The following is a 19,439-nucleotide window of genomic DNA, read 5'->3' as shown; positions in this document are numbered from 1 at the left end:
TTTTAGAGTCTTTCTTTTGCCAACTCCCTTCCCAACCAATATAGATTGGTTTCCTCCAGGGGTGGGATATGACAGGGTTAACTACTGGTTCGGGATTTATGAGCTTCCCTGCCTGCTGTGAGCCGCGCGCCTGTTAATCATCATTAGCATGCTGCCGGGCCGAGAAGCAGCCTTTGAAACAGCCCTGTTTTCTTGTTTTTTTAACTGCAGCTGTGCCTCGTTTGGCAGCTGAAGTTGAAAAATCAGGAAATAAAGATCAGGTAAGAGCCCAGGTGGGTGGGTGGGCAAAAACATCAGCAGACATAGAACCGGTTCTATGTCTGCTGCTCTTCAGAGCTACCAGTTCTACAGAGGTGGACAGAACAGGTAGAAACCCACCCCTAGTTTCCTCCCAGCTGGTTCCAGCCAGACACCAAGATTGCTGAATCCTAGGATGAGTTAATGCCTCTGAGTTCTCGAAACATCTATGTGTGCAATTGTATTGGCTACCAGTGGACTGGTGAAGGGCATGGCGTTTGAATGGGGAAGAATAGCTTAACAGTTTATGTGGGAACTTCAGATTCCACCTGACTTCTCTGCAGTCACTTTCTCTCAGTAAAAATTCCTCTTGATAACTAATTGTTTCAGGAGTACTGCTTTCGTGAGGAGATAGCTGAGGCAAGTCCTTACATCCCATTTGATTCTGTTTACAGAACATTATCCGTCTTGTAAGCAAACAGATCAAGTTCCAAGTCTCTTTGCAGAAGTTTCTTTGAACATTCCATTGGATTGGAAGACATAAAAAAGGAGGCAACTGTAATTCAGCATCAAAAACATATTGAGATTCAAGATACAAGTTACATCATACACATTTATGTGTGTGAGAAAGAGCTAGTGCATATGTGACAGGGAGGGAGGGAGGGAGGGAGGAAGGTTGTTTTACCCTTTAATCTCAGCACTGCGGACAAAAGAACCCAATTTGGTGTAGTGGCTAAAGTGCTAGACTAAAAACCGTGAAATTGTAAGTTCTAGTCTTTCTTTATAAAGATAACAGATTTAAATTTCATAAGCAACTTTGACAACCTGCAAAATGCTTTGTTGAACTGCATAGCTGTGTAATTATCTCAAAATTGCAAAACTTTGGGAAGATCAGTTGAGTAATTGCTTTGGAGTTATGATGAAGCACTCCATCAGAGACTCTTGTCAACTAAAAACAACAGCACTAGCCAATGAAATTGCATCACTATAAATCACATTAATCAAGAAGACAGCAACTAGCATAATGCTATCCGCTTCAAGCAGAGTAAAAATTCTGGGTAGTGCTTTATCAAAATACAGGAAATATGACCTCTACAATTTCTGTAGATAGGACCTGATATGCCAATTCTTGCTTAGGTTATGGAAGGTTAACAGCCATACTTTGTAAGTAGGTTCAAAAATCTGGAAGGCACCCTGAGCAAAAGAATGTTACTCAAGAGCTAAGTTATTGTACCAAGCAGTCACATCACTTAATTTCACATGAATGTTATTGTTCACAAGATAATGAAAAACAGTAACTGTGTCATGTTCAAAATTTTTGTATCAAGGATTCTCAGGATGATGCAGTGTCTGTAGCAGAATTAATTAAAGAGTAGGAATGTGAGATGAAACCTAATTTTAGGACTATCCATAATGTTCCAGCATAACTCTGGAACGCCTCAAGCAATTTCAATCAAACATGATAGACAGATGATTTACCCTCTGGAAAAAAAATACTATGAGGGTAAGATACCCCTAACACCCCTCGGGGGGTGCCTTAAAATGTCTTCTACTGTACAGCACAGTGGAGTTGCCATGGTAACAGTTTCACAATACTCCACAAGGAGGCTCCCTCTGACTTGCAACACTGCGCAAGAGAGCTACTACATCTAGAATTTCAGAGACAGTACAACAGCATGAGTCCCGACTTTTCCTGTCTAATACAGGATTAGGATAAATAAATACCCGGACAAGGCTGGGTTATCAGCCAATATCAACAGTTTTATTTGGGTAGCTGGCTGGGGTGTGTTTGGACTGGAGGTATTGGTGGGGGTCTGTTTGTGTCCTGGTGCTTGCTGGATTGTAGTATAGAGATTTTTTTGTTTGTGAGTGCAGGCTTCCAGATGATTGATAGTCTGGTGGAGTCATCTCTTCTATTCATACTAAAACCTAGCTTCCTACTAAATAATTATCAGTCATTCACAAGAAACCAAGCTGCACTAAGAAACCTCAATGCACAAAACACAATGTTGCCAACCAATCAAGAACACAGCAACTCCAAGACCAATAAAAACAGACCTAGACTCCCAGCTAATCAGCATGAAGAAAAAAACCATTCAAATAAACCAGAAAGCCAGCATCAAATTCAAACAGAAGTGTTCATCTGTGAGTGGACTGTGAGTCCACAGACGAACATAATACAGAAGCCTGATGATGGCAGATGAGATTCGGCTGAAATGTTGCTACAACTTTAAAAGCACAACTATAATGACATGGGAAAACACCCGAACAAAGCTGAATAACATACATGTAAGTACCCGCGAAAACTTAAGAAAACATATCTATCTATCTATCATCTCGGACTCCGAGAAGCACAAAGCCGAAGACACAAGCCTGAAGATAACGAATGAGATTTCATCGAAACGTCACCAGGATACTTCCAATTTACGCAGGAGAAAACCCGAATAATCAAAGATCCACATACAAATACCCACGAAAACCTCAGAAAACAAACATATATATAAACTCATATATATATGAATATATATATATTCATAGGCACTTTCTTCCAAGTTGTTGAATTTATGATAATAAATTCCTCCTTTTTCAGCTGAAGTGTAGTTTTTCAGTATAATTCTTTCCAAAGAATACTTCTAATTATTGCTATAGAAAAAGAACTGGAAGTATTTTATTAACTGATTCTTACCATTAGAAATCAGTGTCTGAAGGAGACATACCATTTCCACTAGTCTGGTAACAGAAGTAGATTTTCCAAAGTATTCTCTGGAGAACTGGGAATGTTTACAAGGAAGCCATTGTCATTTCATTTGGAAATTCCTTATTGATTTTGTAGGACTATTTCGGAGAAAGAATTCTCTGAATGTTGCAGGCTCTGATTCAAAAAAGCTGGATGTATTTTTAGCGGCCCCACAAACAGTGATTCTCCCTCCCACCCACCCCGCCAAAAACAGGAGTCAGTTCTGGTGAGAGATGCTGGTGGGGTAGTAGCTAAAAAATCTCTATTTACAACTGAAGATTTTCAAAACGTAAAAGAACAAGTTGCTAGCTCTGTTCATTTATTTTAAATGACCGATTTTTATTTCTGGGGAACTAGTCATAGATTCCTTTCCTTTTACTCTCACTGAAGTTTGAGGACTAGTGTCATACAAAATTCAGTATGTTGGCAGGCCAGTAAAGCACTGTCCTCTTGCTCAACTGAGGTTTCTTCTTCCCTTTGTAAATTAGCCATAACACGCTCCCCAAAATTATCATTTACAACACACCTGGGGTTGATGTAGCAACTACACTTCTCTGAATGTCCAGTTCTTAACAAATCCAATCACTGTTTTTCCTTTCAGCAGTTACCAGAGAAAATTGCATTTCTACAGATTTCTACATCTTGTACAAATTTCTACATCTGCCGGAGTTTATAAATTCAGAGATTATATGTATTTAAAATTATTTATAGTAATTTTAATTCACATATTTACTTCATCTTATTTTCTGTCATTTAATGAAGAATATATATTATATTCTTATAATATTATATCTGAATAAGTCTGAAAATCCGAATTTTTACAGCAATGAAGGCTTACAAAGATAAAATACCTCAATGTGACCCTGGGTTTTTCAAGGATTTCTACAGATGTTTGAAACTACATTTAACCAGAATAAACACAGAGGACAGAAGAATAGCAAAGGTCAATGATAATGGACCTCTTTGCATGCACAAGAACCAAGTTGATGTTTCCCATTGCCTTTTTCCAGAATGTTTCATTTTAAGTAGCCTGAGACCATGCCCTGTTTCTTTTACCATGATTTATGGTTAGAATGTTCTTCCTTAGATTTATTACTATAGTATCCATTAGTAGCAAAAATATAGGGTCTGGATAGAAATATAAGCAGGAAAAACTTTTGATCAGGGCATGCCATACTAATATCCCCCAGTCCAATTTTCCTTCCAAAATCAGTCAGCATTCAATGATCATTAATCAATCTTTACAGTGGTTTTTGCCTTCCTTCCTTCCTTCCTTCCTTCCTTCCTTCCTTCCTTTCTTTCTTTCTCCCAAATACTTTTTTAAACATTTCTGTAAACTTTTGTTTATCACAATGGTACCTCCCTCTTGTGTGCATTCTCTATTAAGATCAACAATAAGTATGTTACCAGCATATATGACCATTTCAAAGGCAACCAAAGTTCCCACGGTTTCATATACGTACTGTTCTTCTTATACAAAAGGACTTCAAAGCAATTTGATTCGTAGTTGTCAAATGTCTGTCTGACTTTTTCAATCGTTTTCTTATCTGTGAGTTCCCCATACATAAAACTGGAGAAATAAAAGAGAGAAGAAAAATAATTTGCTTCATGGTCAAAAAAAGGCAATCTGACATCCTGACAGACATATTTATGTTTTTACATTGCAACATAATTGCAGCCAGGTATCCTTAACTGTGAATTATACTTTTGTGTGATTCATCTTTTATAGTGGCAAAATTGTTATGAAAGCCCCTAAAAGCAAATGTAGGTAGCAGAATTCTTTGATGCAGGAAAGATTTATATCACTTAATGGGCCAGATGTTCTGGGCATAGGAAGAAAGGGAGAAAGGGAGGAGGGAAGGGAGGCAGGCAGGAAGGGAGGGAGGGAGGGAGGGAGGAAGGAAGGAAGGAAGGAAGGAAGGAAGGAAGGAAGGAAGGAAGGAAGGAAGAAAGAAAGAAAGAAAGAAAGAAAGAAAGAAAGAAAGAAAGAAAGAAAGAAAGAAAGAAAGAAAGAAAGAAAGAAAGAAAGAAAAGGAGGAAGGGGAAGGAAGGAAACATTTTCTCACCACACCTTTCATTGTAAATACAGGGTTCAGAATGCTACATCTTATTAACTGTATATTGATTTTTTTAACCCTGCATTTTCACTGTTAAGAACTAAAGCAGAATATTTACAACAAATATTTTAAATACAATTAGAACTGCCTCAAATACTGCATGTTTAAAGTCATAAGACAGTTTAAAAAACTCTATGATGCAGAGCATCAACAGCAAAGCAGACAAAAAAGCAGAGCAGTACAAATTTAACACAAAGTCTGGGTGATGGATATGTCTTACACTGGCGCCCAAAGCTTACAAAACTATCCGCCAAACATAACACAACAGCAAGAAAATTCCAAAACCAGCACACATAATTTTTTTTTTAAAAAAAGCTTCATCCTGCTAAATGGCACAATTTGGAAAACAGATATTTTAAAAATCAGTAGGAAATTCCAACTAATTCATTCTGATGTTTAATTTTGTTTGGTCAATAACACAAAACAGCCTAGAACTGCATAACAGCAGCACACAAGTACAGGCAAGTAAATAATTAAAAGATAGCAATAGCAATCACACTTAGACTTTTATAAGCTTCACAGTGCTTTACAGCAGTCTCTGGGTGGTTTACAGAGTCAGCATATTGTCCCAAGTAATCTGGGGATTCTACCAACCTTGGAAGGGTGGAAGGCTGAGTCAACATTGAGCCCATCAGGATCAAACTCCTGGCTATAGGCAGAATTAGTCTACAATACTGCATTCTAATCACTACACCACTTTTCTCAACTATGTATTCAAGAGCAAAAAAAAAAACTTCATTTCATCAAATAACTTAAGCCTTGCTAATTGAATTTGCACTCATTTAGATGAATCTGCTTGAGGATAATTGTGGCTAACTTAAATGTCATTGAATAGCTCCAACTTGTTTCTTTTCTTTTTTAAAAAAATTGTCTCACTTTTTCTCTCTTTAATTTTTTTTCTCTCTGTTTTTAATCTGTGGAAATCATAATTGTATCCTCTGTGACCTTTCCTGGTCTCCCTACAGATTATTCTGGTACAATAATGCACCAGCAGAAAGCTCTGGTAGACACTAAAACCAGTTCTCTATTTGTGGTCTTTTCACTATTATCTGAATGTGGACCCCAGAAGCTATAAATGGAGACACTGAAAAAATATGGCCTTCTTGATTTCTTCCTCTATCCATTTCTTTTCAGAATAGAGGGAAATGAAAACCAATGAGCTTCATTTAGTTCATGAAATGCATGCACATTAAAAAGTAATATAATTGGTTTCTGAGCAACTGTTTCTTGTATCAATCTTCCCCAGTTTGACATCTTCCAGATATATTTGCTGCTCAGAAATTATTACCGTGTTTCTCACAAAATAAGGCCGGGCCTTATTTTTTTTTTAGCCCCCAAAAACGGCTAGGATGTCTTTTCAGGGGTGAATTAATTTCTTCCCCCCTACACACACACACACCAGCGCCATCTCCAACAACAGTGTCTGAGTCGCTCCCTCTTTTCTCCCCCATCCCCGTAACAACAGGAAAAAAAAGATTTTGAGATACCTGGGAGCACTGTGCGCTGCATTTTGGTTTAATCCCGAGCGGCTGGGTGGGTGTGAGAAGAGCCGAGCAAGCGTCACTGCTGCTGCTACCCTTGGTGCTCCAGCCTTGGGCTCTGCAACTTTGCAAAAGTCCCGGTGCGCAGCCTGTTCCTGTATTCCAAGCACTCAGGCTGAGCTGCAGCTTTCCCTCTCTCGCCAGCGCCGTCTCCAATAACAGCAGCAGCAGTGGCGGGAACCATGGAAGCTTTTTAACCACTTCTCGGGTGGGGGAGCTGCCTCTGTAACTTCCACGGTTCCTGCCGCTGCTGCTGCTGTTATTGGAGACGGTGCTGGTGAGAGAAGGACAGCTGCAGCTTGGCCTGGGTGCTTTGAATACAGGAACGGGCTGCACACTGGGACTTTTGCAAACTTGCAGAGCCCGAGGCTAGAGCACCAAGGGTAGCAGCAGCAGAGACGCTCGCTCGGCTCTTCTCACGCCCACCCAGCCGCTCAGGATTAAACCAAAACACAGTGCACGGTGCTCCCAGGTCAAAATCTTTTTTTTCCTGTTGTTACAGGAACGGGGGAAAAGCGGGAGTGACTCAGATGCTGTTGTTGGAGACAGCGCTGGCGAGAGAGGCGCCAGCACCAGTGGGAACCATGGAAGCTACAGAGGCCTGAGAAGCAGCTGAAATGCTGCCGGACATCCACACTGATGCTGCCCGTCTGCTGATCCGGGTAAGGAAGAGGTAAGGGAGCCCTCGGTGCTCCACCTTGGTGTTAGGAGCTGTTGATGGTGAGGCATAGGTGCCCGTGGGGCACTCCTAATGGCAAGTCCCCCCCTTGCCTTCCCCTCCCAATTTCGCATGTTTTAAACAAGGCCTAAATTTGGGGGGGAGGGGCTTAATTTCATTTTTTGCCTAGAAAACATGCTGGGTCTTCCTATTGGGGGAGGCCATATTGTTGGAGAAACACGGTACTACTTGAATATTTTAAGGGCTTTGGAAGTTGCTCTGAGAAAACTTTTGTTTTAAGGAATAGTCATTGATTTTATATAATAATCACAGTAATGAGATAAATCCCAAATATTCTCAGATAGCATAATTGTTGAATTACCACATCCAGAGACCCCCAGGTTGAAAAAACTTTACTGTGATGATTATGAATTTCCACAAAGATCTGCACTGAACCAAACAAGGTAATCCATTGAGACTCACCTGCAAGTGCTACTTTTCTGCATGACGTCAGCTCGATGGTATCCAGAGAGTTTACAGAAACCGTCATTACTATAAACTACAGGCCAGTCCACAATCTGAGCATTGCCCAATAAAAAACTTGATTCTAAAGTGAAAGAAAACAAAACAAAGTCAATTCCTCATATAAAGAAATCTTCCAATTATTGAAGGTTGCATTCTACAACAATGTTTCTTAAGTCCAGCAACTTTAAGATGTGTGAACTTCAACTCCCAGATTTCTTAAAGTTGCAGAGGTAGAGAAATACTGCTCTACATCCTTGTTTTTGATACCATTATATAGTAATGGAAAATAGTGTTAGAAGAAGTGAAATAGCAACAGCACTTAGACTTACATACTGCTTCATAGTGCTTTACAGCCCTCTCTAAATGGTTTGCAGACTCAGCATATTGCCCCTAATGTGGGCCCTCATTTACCGATCTCAGAAGGATGGAAGGCTGAGTCAACATTGAGCCAGTCAGGATTGAACTGCTGGCAGTCAGCAGATACTGCATTCTAACCACTGCACCATCACATTTTCCATGATAAAATGTCACAACGTGCTTCTGTTCAGAGTTCAGGCTAGCTGCTGTGTACTCCTTCCCTTCCCTTCTCATCTCATTTTTCCATTCCCATCTCCATCAGCCCATCAACATTTTTTGTCTCTGAAGATGCTCTTTTAGGGTTTAATTCCCTTGCCGGGGGTGGGGGGGATGATTAGTTTGGGAAAGAGCATTTTTTTATTTTGCTTATCCCTTCTTTTTATGTATGGAAAAGGCCATTAGGTCTACACACGGATTAGAATTTAACAGATAAATTTGTTATCAGTCCATTCTGTTGGGTGACATGAAGTAGATATGTGTGAGCATAGCTATGAACTATGAAGTAACTGTTCCCAGCAGCTGCCTATTAGAGGATAAGGTTAACATAACAGTTTTGAAGAATGAAATAAAACAGGGCAGCAACAGCAAAAAATAAAACATTCCTGTTTGATTGTTTGACTTTGTGCCATCAAGTTGATCACAAAGGTAGATTTTCTCCATGGTGGTCTGTCCCTAACCTGATCCTTCAAATTTTCCAATGGTGTACCCATCCTTATGGTAATTCAGTTCATTCATCCTTCTGTTTTCTTCTGCTTTCCCACTATTAAAGCCTTTTCCAAAGAACTAGGCCTCTGTATAATGTGTCTGAAGTTGGGTAATTTGAGCCTGATCATTTGTGCCTTAGGTGAGAAATTTGGGTTGATTTGTTCTCTAATCCATTTGTTTGTCTGGGCTGTCCATGGTATTGTCAGGAGTTACACCAAATTTCAAAAGGATCTCTAATTAATCAAAACAAAATAATTTGAAGGTGGCAAGGAAAAACATAGAAGCATGATGGCTAACTAAATCTCTGGATCATTCTGAGAAAGGAAGTGATCTCATGAGGCCTTGGAATGGAGCAGCCTGTCTTTTCTATTACTTTAAAGCTCCATCATATGAATGAACAGGGAAGAAATGAAAGTAGGAAGTGTGTGGGAATACAGGTAGTCTTCAACTTATGCCCACAATTGAGCCTAAAATTTATGTTGCTAAGTGAGACATTTGTTAAGGGAGTTTTGCCCCATTGTATAACCTTTCTTGCCACCGTGGTTAAATGGATCACTGCCATTGTTAAGTTAAGTGAATCTGGTTTCCCTATTGGCTTTGCTTATCAGAAGGTCAGAAAAGGGGATCACATGGCCCTGGGACACTGCAACTAATGTAAATAGGAGTCAGTTGCCAAGCTTCCAAATTTTGAACTCATGACCGTGGGAATGCTGCGACAGTTGTAAGTGTGAAAAACCATCATAAGACACTTTTTTCAGTGCCATTGTAACTTTGAATGACCAAATGGATTATGGTAAGTCAAGGGCTACCTGTATATTATTGAGAACTGGACCTCTCATATAAATGGCTCTTAATTCCTTAACCCAGGGGTCAGCAACCTCAAACACTCAAAGAGCCATTGGAACCCATTTCCCACAGAAAACAAAACACTGAGAGCCACAAAACCTTTCCCATGCTTTTCCTGAATGGCCACAAAACTAGCATATGTAGTTGAATTAAACATTCTGTTTTCTTCTGAAACTTTTTTTTTCTTGGATTTACCCATGGTTAGCCTACCGGGAATTGAAAAACTCAATAAATCACGTGCTGGTGGGTGTCACACACATTGATGGTTGTGACACATATTTTGAGCAACAGAAAGCCGCAGCAGAGGGATGAAAGAGCCACATGCGGCTCCAGAGCATGGGTTGCTGACCCCTGCCTTAACTGAATATAGTTGGAACAGGGCCTTCTGTGTTTTGTTCTTTTTCATTGAGGAATTTTGCTCTCTTTGGAAAAATTCCTAGAGGAATGTCCCTTTGCTGGTCTTTAGGAAGCAGGACTTGGATGTTTCTTCCCTAAGTTTTCTTCTCATGTTTGAAGCACAGCCAACTCTTCTCCTTTTTGCTTCATGTTGCATTTCCTGTCTATTTTTAAACTGTTGCTTTTTACTGGGATTTAATTAGTCATTTTTAAAATGTTGGTCTTTTGTAAGCTGCCCTCAGAGACTCTTAGGGAAAAAAGAAAAAAACAGCTAGTGTGTGAAATTAGAATAAATGAATAAAATAAAATTAAAATAACTACGTCAGATCATCAGTAAAGGGAAGTCCAGAGGGAAAGGCCTGCTTCTAAAAAGTTGTACTGGTTTGAACTAATTAAACCAGCCTTGGTTTTTGTTTTTTCCTTTGTTTCTTTCTCTCTATATATAGCAGAACAAAGCATCTATATATGCAGATGTAGCAATGAAGTTATCTAGGCCCAGTGCTTTAGATTTCATACTGCCTGCTTTCCATTCAGGACTATTTTTCTGTGTCCTCTTATTGGAGAGACCAGTACATACAACAATTATTTATTGTTTCAAGAAAAGATGGGTTATGCTTTTGAAAATGTCCCAAAGGTGCTTTTTCAGGAGGCAACTGGACTTCCTTGTTTTTTCTTTGAAGACTTTTGCTTCTCATCCAAGAAGCTTTTTCAATTCTGACAGGATAGTGGGGATAGTCAGAGCTGAAGAAGCTTCTTGGATGAGAAGTGAAACATCTTCAAAGAAAAACAAGAAAGTCTAGTTGCCTCCTGGAAAAACACCTTTGGGACAACCATGACCTGGATGACTGAGAATCTCTACACAGGCTTCTCAAAATGGTCCTTACGCATAGTTTTTGCACTAATATTCAACTTTGCACTCAAATAAGACCACTAGTTGCTTTTCTCAGATGTTCCTTAAACCTTGGAGCATGGGGTGTAATCAGATATTTGTTTATTGCAGTTCTTTAACTACTTTAATACCTTCCCAGTATGTTAACTATTTTGATCCCAACACATCTGGGGAAGGCTACATTGCCCTCTACTACTGTACAAATTACAGGACAAATAATATCTTAAATAAGATTGAGAAAGCATGTTGAACATGATTTATGGAATTCTTACCAAACCCTTAGTAATAACTCTGCTTTGAAGGTTCTGTGATCTAAAGAGAGGAGGAGCTGACAGTGGCAGAATCAGCAACATCCCAAGCCACTGCCCAATTCCATCTCCCCTAGGAATGCCCTGAAAAAATATTTTGAGAATTTTATTTTCTATAGTTTCCAGCTGGATCTGGTCCATTTTCAAACTCTAGCTTCCTTTTACCAGCTTCTCCCTCCACAGAGATTTTGGTTCCATTCCATTCTGAGGATAAAGTTCTAGAAACTTCCAAGCCTTTTTAGGGTTTTTTTCTTACATTCTCTTAGGTTAGAAATAATAAAAAGGGCTTGAAAAAATCTAATTTAGCATTTCCATAAGCTGGATGCTTTCCAGATTTTGGTCTACAATATCCAAAATTCCAGAGCCAGTGTAGCCCTGCTGAGATTTCTGAAAGATAAGTCCACACACCTAGCAAGTATGGAAGTTGCATTAGATTGATCTAGTTCTTCTATTTTCAAGAGAACTAGCTTAGGAAAAGCACTAATAATTACCAAGCCAGCTCATTCTTTTAAAGGTGAAGAAACAGAAGAAATAAGTCCATTGGAAATCAGTTAGAAAGAACAATCAACATTTAGAAAGGTAAATGAATAGAAATGCTTTGAAAAATTAACTACCAGAAGATATTTCCTTAAAATGTAGTCAGTGGTTTATACAATGTGAATTTTTTTCTACTGATTTGTTCTGCCTTCAGCTATAGAGAAGAAGCCGCAGTTTAGCATTTCTGTTGCCTTGCCTCCTCCCAAAAATGCTAGAAATGGTGTTTTGTAGAGAACTAATGACATGTTAAAGGCATTGTTCATTGAGAAAAAAAGATAGATCACTGCCTGTTTCTCTTCAATTATTCTTGAGATGAGACACAGAAGCCCCCTAGATGTCAGGCTGAAGCTCCATCACCACAACTGGCTTTATTTTTTTTAAAAAGGACATAAATAAAATTGTATCACCATTTGCTAAAATGTTTTCCAGGATCCAAAACTTTTAAGAATGTTTCTGACCCTTCAGAATATTACCCTCAATGAACACTATTTTCATGACTAAAACTGGTCTACAAATTACAGGGCCAATTTCAATAGAGGAAGCCAGAATATCTAGTATTCAGAAGCATCATATTTGTCATGTTGAATAGTCTTTTATGACCAACTAAGCTTCCAAGAATTGGCTTAAAAAAACATCATGATGGTTGTGGATGGATTCATGTAAACAGAATCATGGAGAAGTGTTAGCTAGGCCCTCTGTATAGTGTCTCCCAACCCATTAAATTGGACAAAGAGGCAAACAGTAGAAAAATTGCTGCATTTATGTGCTTCTTCCATGTTTTAGAACAGGAGCTCTCAGTTTTCAAAGCCTTGGATGAAGCTCCTATGTTCAATGTTGCAATCAAATTGAAAAGACTACTGTGATGATCAGGGGAAGGTCTTTAATATGGAACGTAACAACTACTACATTCAGTTCATTTAATACACCAGCTTCACAACATTTTACATGAACATGTCCATGAAATCACCAGGAACCAAGTTCAGTTCAAAAGTGACTTGACTGTTTCATGCCCTACAGCTCATAGTGTGACAAAAATTGTGAACCCATCATTCAAAACTAGCTTGTGTCAAACTTCAAGCTGTGCAGGCCAGAATCTGAAAGCATCATAGATTCTGTTGACCTTCATCTTCCAGGGCATGATGAAAACACGATCTATAGGTTGGGAAGTAATAATAGAGATGAGACCCAGCTGTAAAGCCTTGCTGTCTATCTTACTGTGTGACAAAAACACAGTGGCAGAAAGGAGCTCTGAATTAAATGCCATTCTCACTTTTTGTGACAATAAATTCCAATCAGTAATTACAGCTTATTTGCTTGTCATACATTTTCTGCCAGTCAGTTTTACTACATATTTATTGACTTGATTTGTCTCTCATCATCTGACAAGGACTCTCAAGGCAGCAAAGACCAGCAAAGTAAAACATCAGGAAGAGGAATAAAATAAAATGTGCAAAATCTAATTGAACATGATCCCACTTGCTCAACCTTCCTCAACCATATGCCCTTCAGAAGTATCCCAGAATTCAAAAATAAGAGCACCAAAATCCTTAGGGATTCTGAATGCCCTTCAGTCTATATATCAGTAACACTTGATCTTTAAGATCAACTTGAGATTGCCAGATTGAAATTTTTATTGCAGCTTTTCCAAATTGGAGGACGACGATGCTGGGTAAGGATGATGGAATTTGAAGTCCAACATATCTGGAGGACTGTACAGGATAATTAATATGAGCTATAATGACACCCTACAGACCACAATATAAAAAATATTTTCTTTCTTGTATCCCAACCAGAACTAACTATACAGTATTATGTTGTACTTCCATAATAAGGAATACAATGTTGATAAGAGTCTCAGTTCTACTTTGGCAGAATCACAGAATGTTGTTAGCTCAATAGAGTCTCATGAGATAAAAGACTGTTTTTAAAAATGGAAAAATGTTCCAGTTTGAGCACTGAAGATCAGCACTATCAGTAATATTACCCTGGCATTTCTAAGCAGATAATTGTGCTATTCTTCTAATAAAATTAAATTACCTTTTACAATAATCCCAGAAAATGCAGAGATCTTCCAGGTTGGATCCCTTTTTAATAAGCTTCCACCCATTATTTCTCATCCTGCCCCCTGGTGCTCTGGATAATAAATCATTCCCTTATTTTCTACAGACCCTCCAGTATTGGAAGACAGTTTTCATTTCCCCCCTCAGCCTTATCTTCAGTAGTCTAGACTAGGGGTCAGCAACCCACAGCTTTGGAGCAGCATGTGGCTCTTTCATCCCTCTACTGCAGCTCCCTGTCGCTCAAAATATGTGTCTCAACTGCCAATGTGTGTGACACCCACTGGCATGCAATTTATTGAGCTTTTCCACTCCTGGTAAACCAACCATGGGTAAATCCAAGAAAAGAAAATTTTCAGAAGAAAACAGGACATTTAATTCAACTACATATGCTAGTTTTTTGGCCACTCAGGAAATAGTCAGGCACAGGAAAGGTTTTGTGGCTCCCAGTGTTTTCTTTTCTGTGGGAAATGGGTTCCAATGGCTCTTTGAGTGTTTGAAGTTGCCGACCCCTGGGCTAGACCTACTTCGCTCTGGGAATGGAGATTTGTTCTCTGAGCTTGTGGGTTGATTTCTGAATGTTTTGTTACCAGACTAGGTAATACCTTCACGGAATTTAGGGAATTACCTTAAATTTCACTAAAGATATTATCTAGCCTGGTAATAAAACATTCAGAAACCAACCCACAAGCTCAGAGAATGAACTTCCACCCTCATCTTACACACAAGCTACAGATATTTGCCACTATCGCATACTTAACTCCCTCATCCGTTCATCATATGATTTAGCCTCCAGATCCTTTATCATTTTTGTTGCTTTTCTCTGCATACCTTTTAGAGTCTCAGCATCTTTTTGTATCACGGTGACCAGAAAGGTACACAGTATTCCAGGTATGGCCTCACTAGTGCAATATAAAGCAACATTATCACGTCTTGTGATGTTATCCCTCTGTTCATGCAACCCAGGACTGCATTGGCTTTTTGGGTAGTTGCAGCACATTGCTGGCTCATATTTAAGTGGTGGTTTACTAGGACAGCTAGATCTTTCCCACAATTACTGTATGAACCAGATACCACTATTTTATACTATGTGATTGGTTTTTCCTTCTAAATCCTTTACTTTTCTCACTATTGAACTGCCTCTTGTTGGTTAGGGCCCAATCCTCAAGACTGTCAAGATCTTTCTGACTCTTGAATCTATCTTCCAAAATGTTAGCAATTCCCCCCACCTTGGCGTCACCTGCAAATTTGCTGAGTTCCCCTTCTATCCCCATGCCTAGATCATTTATGAACATCTTGAAGAGTACTGGGTTCAAGACAGAACCTTAAGATACTCCACTGCATGCTTCCCTCTGGGTTATTACAATAAATGGCAGAGTTCAGGCATTTGCCCTTCTGTTTCAAGCATTGATATCCAGGGTATTAACAGAGGGTATTAAAAGTGCCAACATAGTTTATACAACTGTGTAATTTAAAACCTGATTCTTTTTAAAGTGCATCAATTGATTGCATGCATTTTGGAGAGGAGAGGGTGGGGAGGGGAGGGGAGATCTGGTTTTAAATCTGCAGGTGGGTAACTGCAGTAATTAATTGTAGACTGACTACAAAACCAGGCTTCATAAAAAAAAAATCAGCATTTTTAATGCTACATTAGCATGCTGCAGATATTACAATATAACCCTTCTAAATATATCAGTATCCAAATTGTGCATTTACTCAGCTGGGTAACAGCTCTGAAGTTATTCTGTCATCAGAGAAGGATATTTCTATGCAACAACAATTAAACATGTTTTCAAAATCTGCTCTGCTGAAATTTTAACGGATTTTTATGTGTTGTTCTGCTTGTCTTCGTTTTATCTCTTTTAAATGAATAGTTTTATGAATCTGACTCTACGCTGTCCAGACCTCTTTCCTGATGGATGAACTAAAAGGTTTTTTAAAGAATAACTTTTCAGTCAGGTGCTTTATGTTTGTACTTCAGTCTCTTTACAACTGTAACACATCAACCTCAACCTTCTAAAAACAAATAAATTTCCCCCCAACCCTCAAATACTTAGAGCAGCGTGAGAATTTGTGTGTCACAGTGAAAGTTACATCATGAGCAGACAGCACAAATTTTAGCTTTTTCCTGGAAAATTAGTAAAATAACCTTGTGGGGTTATTTTTCTCTTTATTAGAAAAATGACCAATACTTGTCTTCTGACCAGTATTGGTGAATAAATACAGGGAGGAAACTAATAGGAAATTTCAAATATTTAATGGAAATGTAATCAAACTGGGGGAACTTTTTTTTTTCATCTTTGGTGGACATGTAAGAAAGCTGGAAAACATTGTGCTCAAAATATTGTATATTTTGATGGATAAGATTTTAAAAGTGAATGTGCAATTGAATCCAGAAAACTAGGGGAGGGAGCTTAATAGACGACTATATTGTAATATCTTATTGGACTTCATTTTTATATATGATAACAACAGCGAAATATCAACATTACCTGAGAAATTAAATGAGCAACTTGGGCCAAATATTCACAACCATGTTGCAAATGGTATGGAACATTCCTCCCTTATATGAGCGAACATTTTTCTTTCTATACCTCTGCAGAAAAATAAATCATTGAGGAGAAAACTAGATTCTTTTCCTCTTTCATTTAAGATCTGCACAGGACAGCAAAGGAATTAGCATGAGAAAATAGATCAGAAATATTAAAAGAAAAATATAAACATGGGGTATTTTCTTGTTTAGTAAATGAATAAGATAAGACCATCTGATTTGCTTTGGGAAGTCTGGCTCTTAACAAACAAATAAAGGAATTCTTGCCAGCTAGGGAAATTGTAGCATTCAAGGAACTTCATCTGCCACAGCCAACAGATCTCAGGTTGGCTCTAAAGTGTGTGTTTTCACTCTAATGTGATTTCTTCCACCTCCTCCAAGAAAGCGCTGCAGACCTGGATTTTAAGCTCCCGGTTTTGTGTAGCCAAGCTGTCAAAATATTGTCAGCCACACACTTCAGCAACAGAGCACATGAAAACCAATAGCAATTCCTTCCTGTCAAAATACCTTTCCTGAGAAGCTCTTGGAAATGCTCAAGCTGCAAAACAATAGACTAAATTGCACAATCTCATATTTTAACTCCTCACATTTAAATGATACAAGGAGGGAGGAGACATCTGTACATTAGCTAAAAATAACTCATTTCAATAATTCATTTCAAGGCCTACCACCAAGAACCACCAGTGAAAGAGTTCCATCAGTTGTTCATACACTGTGTTATTATTTTTTTTCGATTATTCACTAGCATTATTGCTCAATTGCTCTATTTCATTGTTTTCTAAGTTGGTGGGCATAGTGTGACTTCTTGTGACCAGCACTGACAATGTCAGCCAGCCTCTTGTGAATTCTTCTTTCCACTGGCCAATGACAGCTCAGGAGATAAATGTGTAATTTAGTTATATAGTATCACTTATAGATTTTGTGTACAATGAGACCTTATGCACCGAAGACAAATTCCTTATGTGTCCAATCACATTTGGTAAATAAAGAATTCTATTCTATTCTATTCTATTCTATTCCACTCCATTCTATTATCCTATTGAAGCCTACTTATTGATCTTGAGTGCACTTAGACTTTCAATTAATATAATTTGTATGTTTATAGACTAAACAACATTTAAACAACATATACAGCAAATGAATTATTAATTAATTTCAATCTACATGTATGTACTTATAATAGAAATAATTGATATATTTCATACACACACATCATTAGATATAAGACAACATACATTCATATGTTGCTGCTTCCATTAACTATCAAATAGCTTTTTTTTCTTTTGAAATGGCATATAGCTTCATGAACTTTTATACTTATGATTGTTTATGAAACAATTCATTGTGCCTATATTAAATTATACCTTGAGTCAATTCATTGAATGTAGAGGGGCTTCATTAACTGTGACTATAAAAATCTTAAACCCAATTGATTTCAATGGGGTTTAACAATGGATCCAGCCCAGTCTTTACTTTTCTATTTTATAGCTTTTTATTTGAGCAAAATATTTGCACAACAATCAATCAATTTCATCCATTGAACTTGTTAAATGATTTTTGTTTTGTTGTGCTTTTGAAAACTGTTGGCAACCTAAACATTAAAACTAGACAACTATCCAGTGCATCTTGGGTTTTAAACATGATGAGATTTGGGCCTGCAATTCTATATTTATTTACTTTAGAGAAAGTCCCAGTAATGAATGGGTCTCCCTTTTGCCTAGACATAAATAGGTTTGCACAGAGAGTCTCCTCAATAATGGACTATAATGATAACAGTGGAGCAGCCTCGCTCATTCTTACAATGCCATTACCTCCTATAATTAGAGGGGTAGAAGACTAATGCAATTGGAAGGCTGTTCAGGGATTGAATGGGACACACACCTCGCCATGGTCAACTTGCCATGGTACAACTCGACTTGGCCAACTCGCTATGGAAGAACCCACTGTGGGACAATTCAACAATTCAATTTAATTATTTAAAATAATCAAAACATTATTTTATTTTTTTGTCATTCCCATTTAATTTTGTCCCTCCTTTGGCACCCTTTCTTTAATGATTCTATTCCATTATTTCTTCAATATCAGTATAATTCTAGCCCCGCAGTGAGTTGTCCATGGTGAGTTGGCCATAGCAAGTTGGCTGTGGCAAGTTGGCATAGAACCATTCAGGGAAGTACTTAAAATGTATAATCAGCAGCCCTGAAGTCATATGAACCCCACTGAAATAAATACCACCCACTGCAAGATCTGACTATCCAGTCTTCTGGTTGCTTGGACGTCAGGGCTTGCAATCCTAAATCAATGGGTCCATTAGTGTGACTGGTGCTCCCAGTGCTAGTGATCCCCCTTTACCTTTTAGCATAACTTTATTATGTATGTTAAATATGTTCTGCTTGCACAGACTCATTTTCAGAATACCAAAGCCCAACAATATGTCAGAGTGTTACAGACAACCTTCACATCCATCTTGGGCAGGAGCCAAGGAGGTCTGCCAGCTCTCTAGAATACCAGCAGTAGCTGCCAGAGCCTCATGCATTGGTGTCAGGCCTCCTTTTGCCCAGACTTCAGTCAGAGAGCTCTGTTGCTATTGAATGGCATTCTGCAAATGTTTCATAGAATTTAAGGCTTTGGATTTCCGATCCTGGAACTGATTCTTTAAGGCTGCTCTAACTGTCCCATTTAAAAGTTGGTTCAACTTATAAGGGATTCCTTTTCTTCCTGCTTTGAATTTGCAATCTGTATAGGAAAAGGATGGCCTTTTGGCCTGCAAAATGGGTACATTATTGAAAAAAGCAGCCTCATTTGCATCGGTAGCAAAGGAAGAAAGCAAAGGGGTTGAATCCTTGTAGTGCAGACTGTTTTAGGGCTAATTGTTTATTTACTGATACATTCTCTTTATCCAGACTTCTTTAAACAACTTACCTTCATCCCATTGTCAGACATTTGTTTTCTTCATCTTCTTACAATAATCAAAGGAT

At 38.4% G+C, this 19,439-nt stretch overlaps 1 protein-coding gene across 1 annotated transcript in view; it reads right to left on the bottom strand.

The window, feature by feature from the left end:
• KCNH5 (potassium voltage-gated channel subfamily H member 5) overlaps positions 1-19,439 on the bottom strand; it is a 199,810-nt gene that overhangs the window by 168,786 nt on the left and 11,585 nt on the right. Inside the window, exons 2-3 of the mRNA XM_087932788.1 lie at positions 7,774-7,897; positions 4,438-4,544 (exon numbers count right to left, since the gene is read on the bottom strand). Coding sequence (XP_087788914.1) covers positions 4,438-4,544; positions 7,774-7,897 — 231 coding nt within the window. The remainder of the gene's footprint in view (positions 1-4,437; positions 4,545-7,773; positions 7,898-19,439) is intronic.

Source organism: Pseudonaja textilis, chromosome 1 (genome assembly GCF_049901715.1).
Source record: "Pseudonaja textilis isolate UNSWEBS1 chromosome 1, rPseTex1.2, whole genome shotgun sequence".
Classification (NCBI taxonomy): Eukaryota; Metazoa; Chordata; class Lepidosauria; order Squamata; family Elapidae; genus Pseudonaja; species Pseudonaja textilis.
This window is presented reverse-complemented; position numbering and strand designations above follow the sequence as displayed.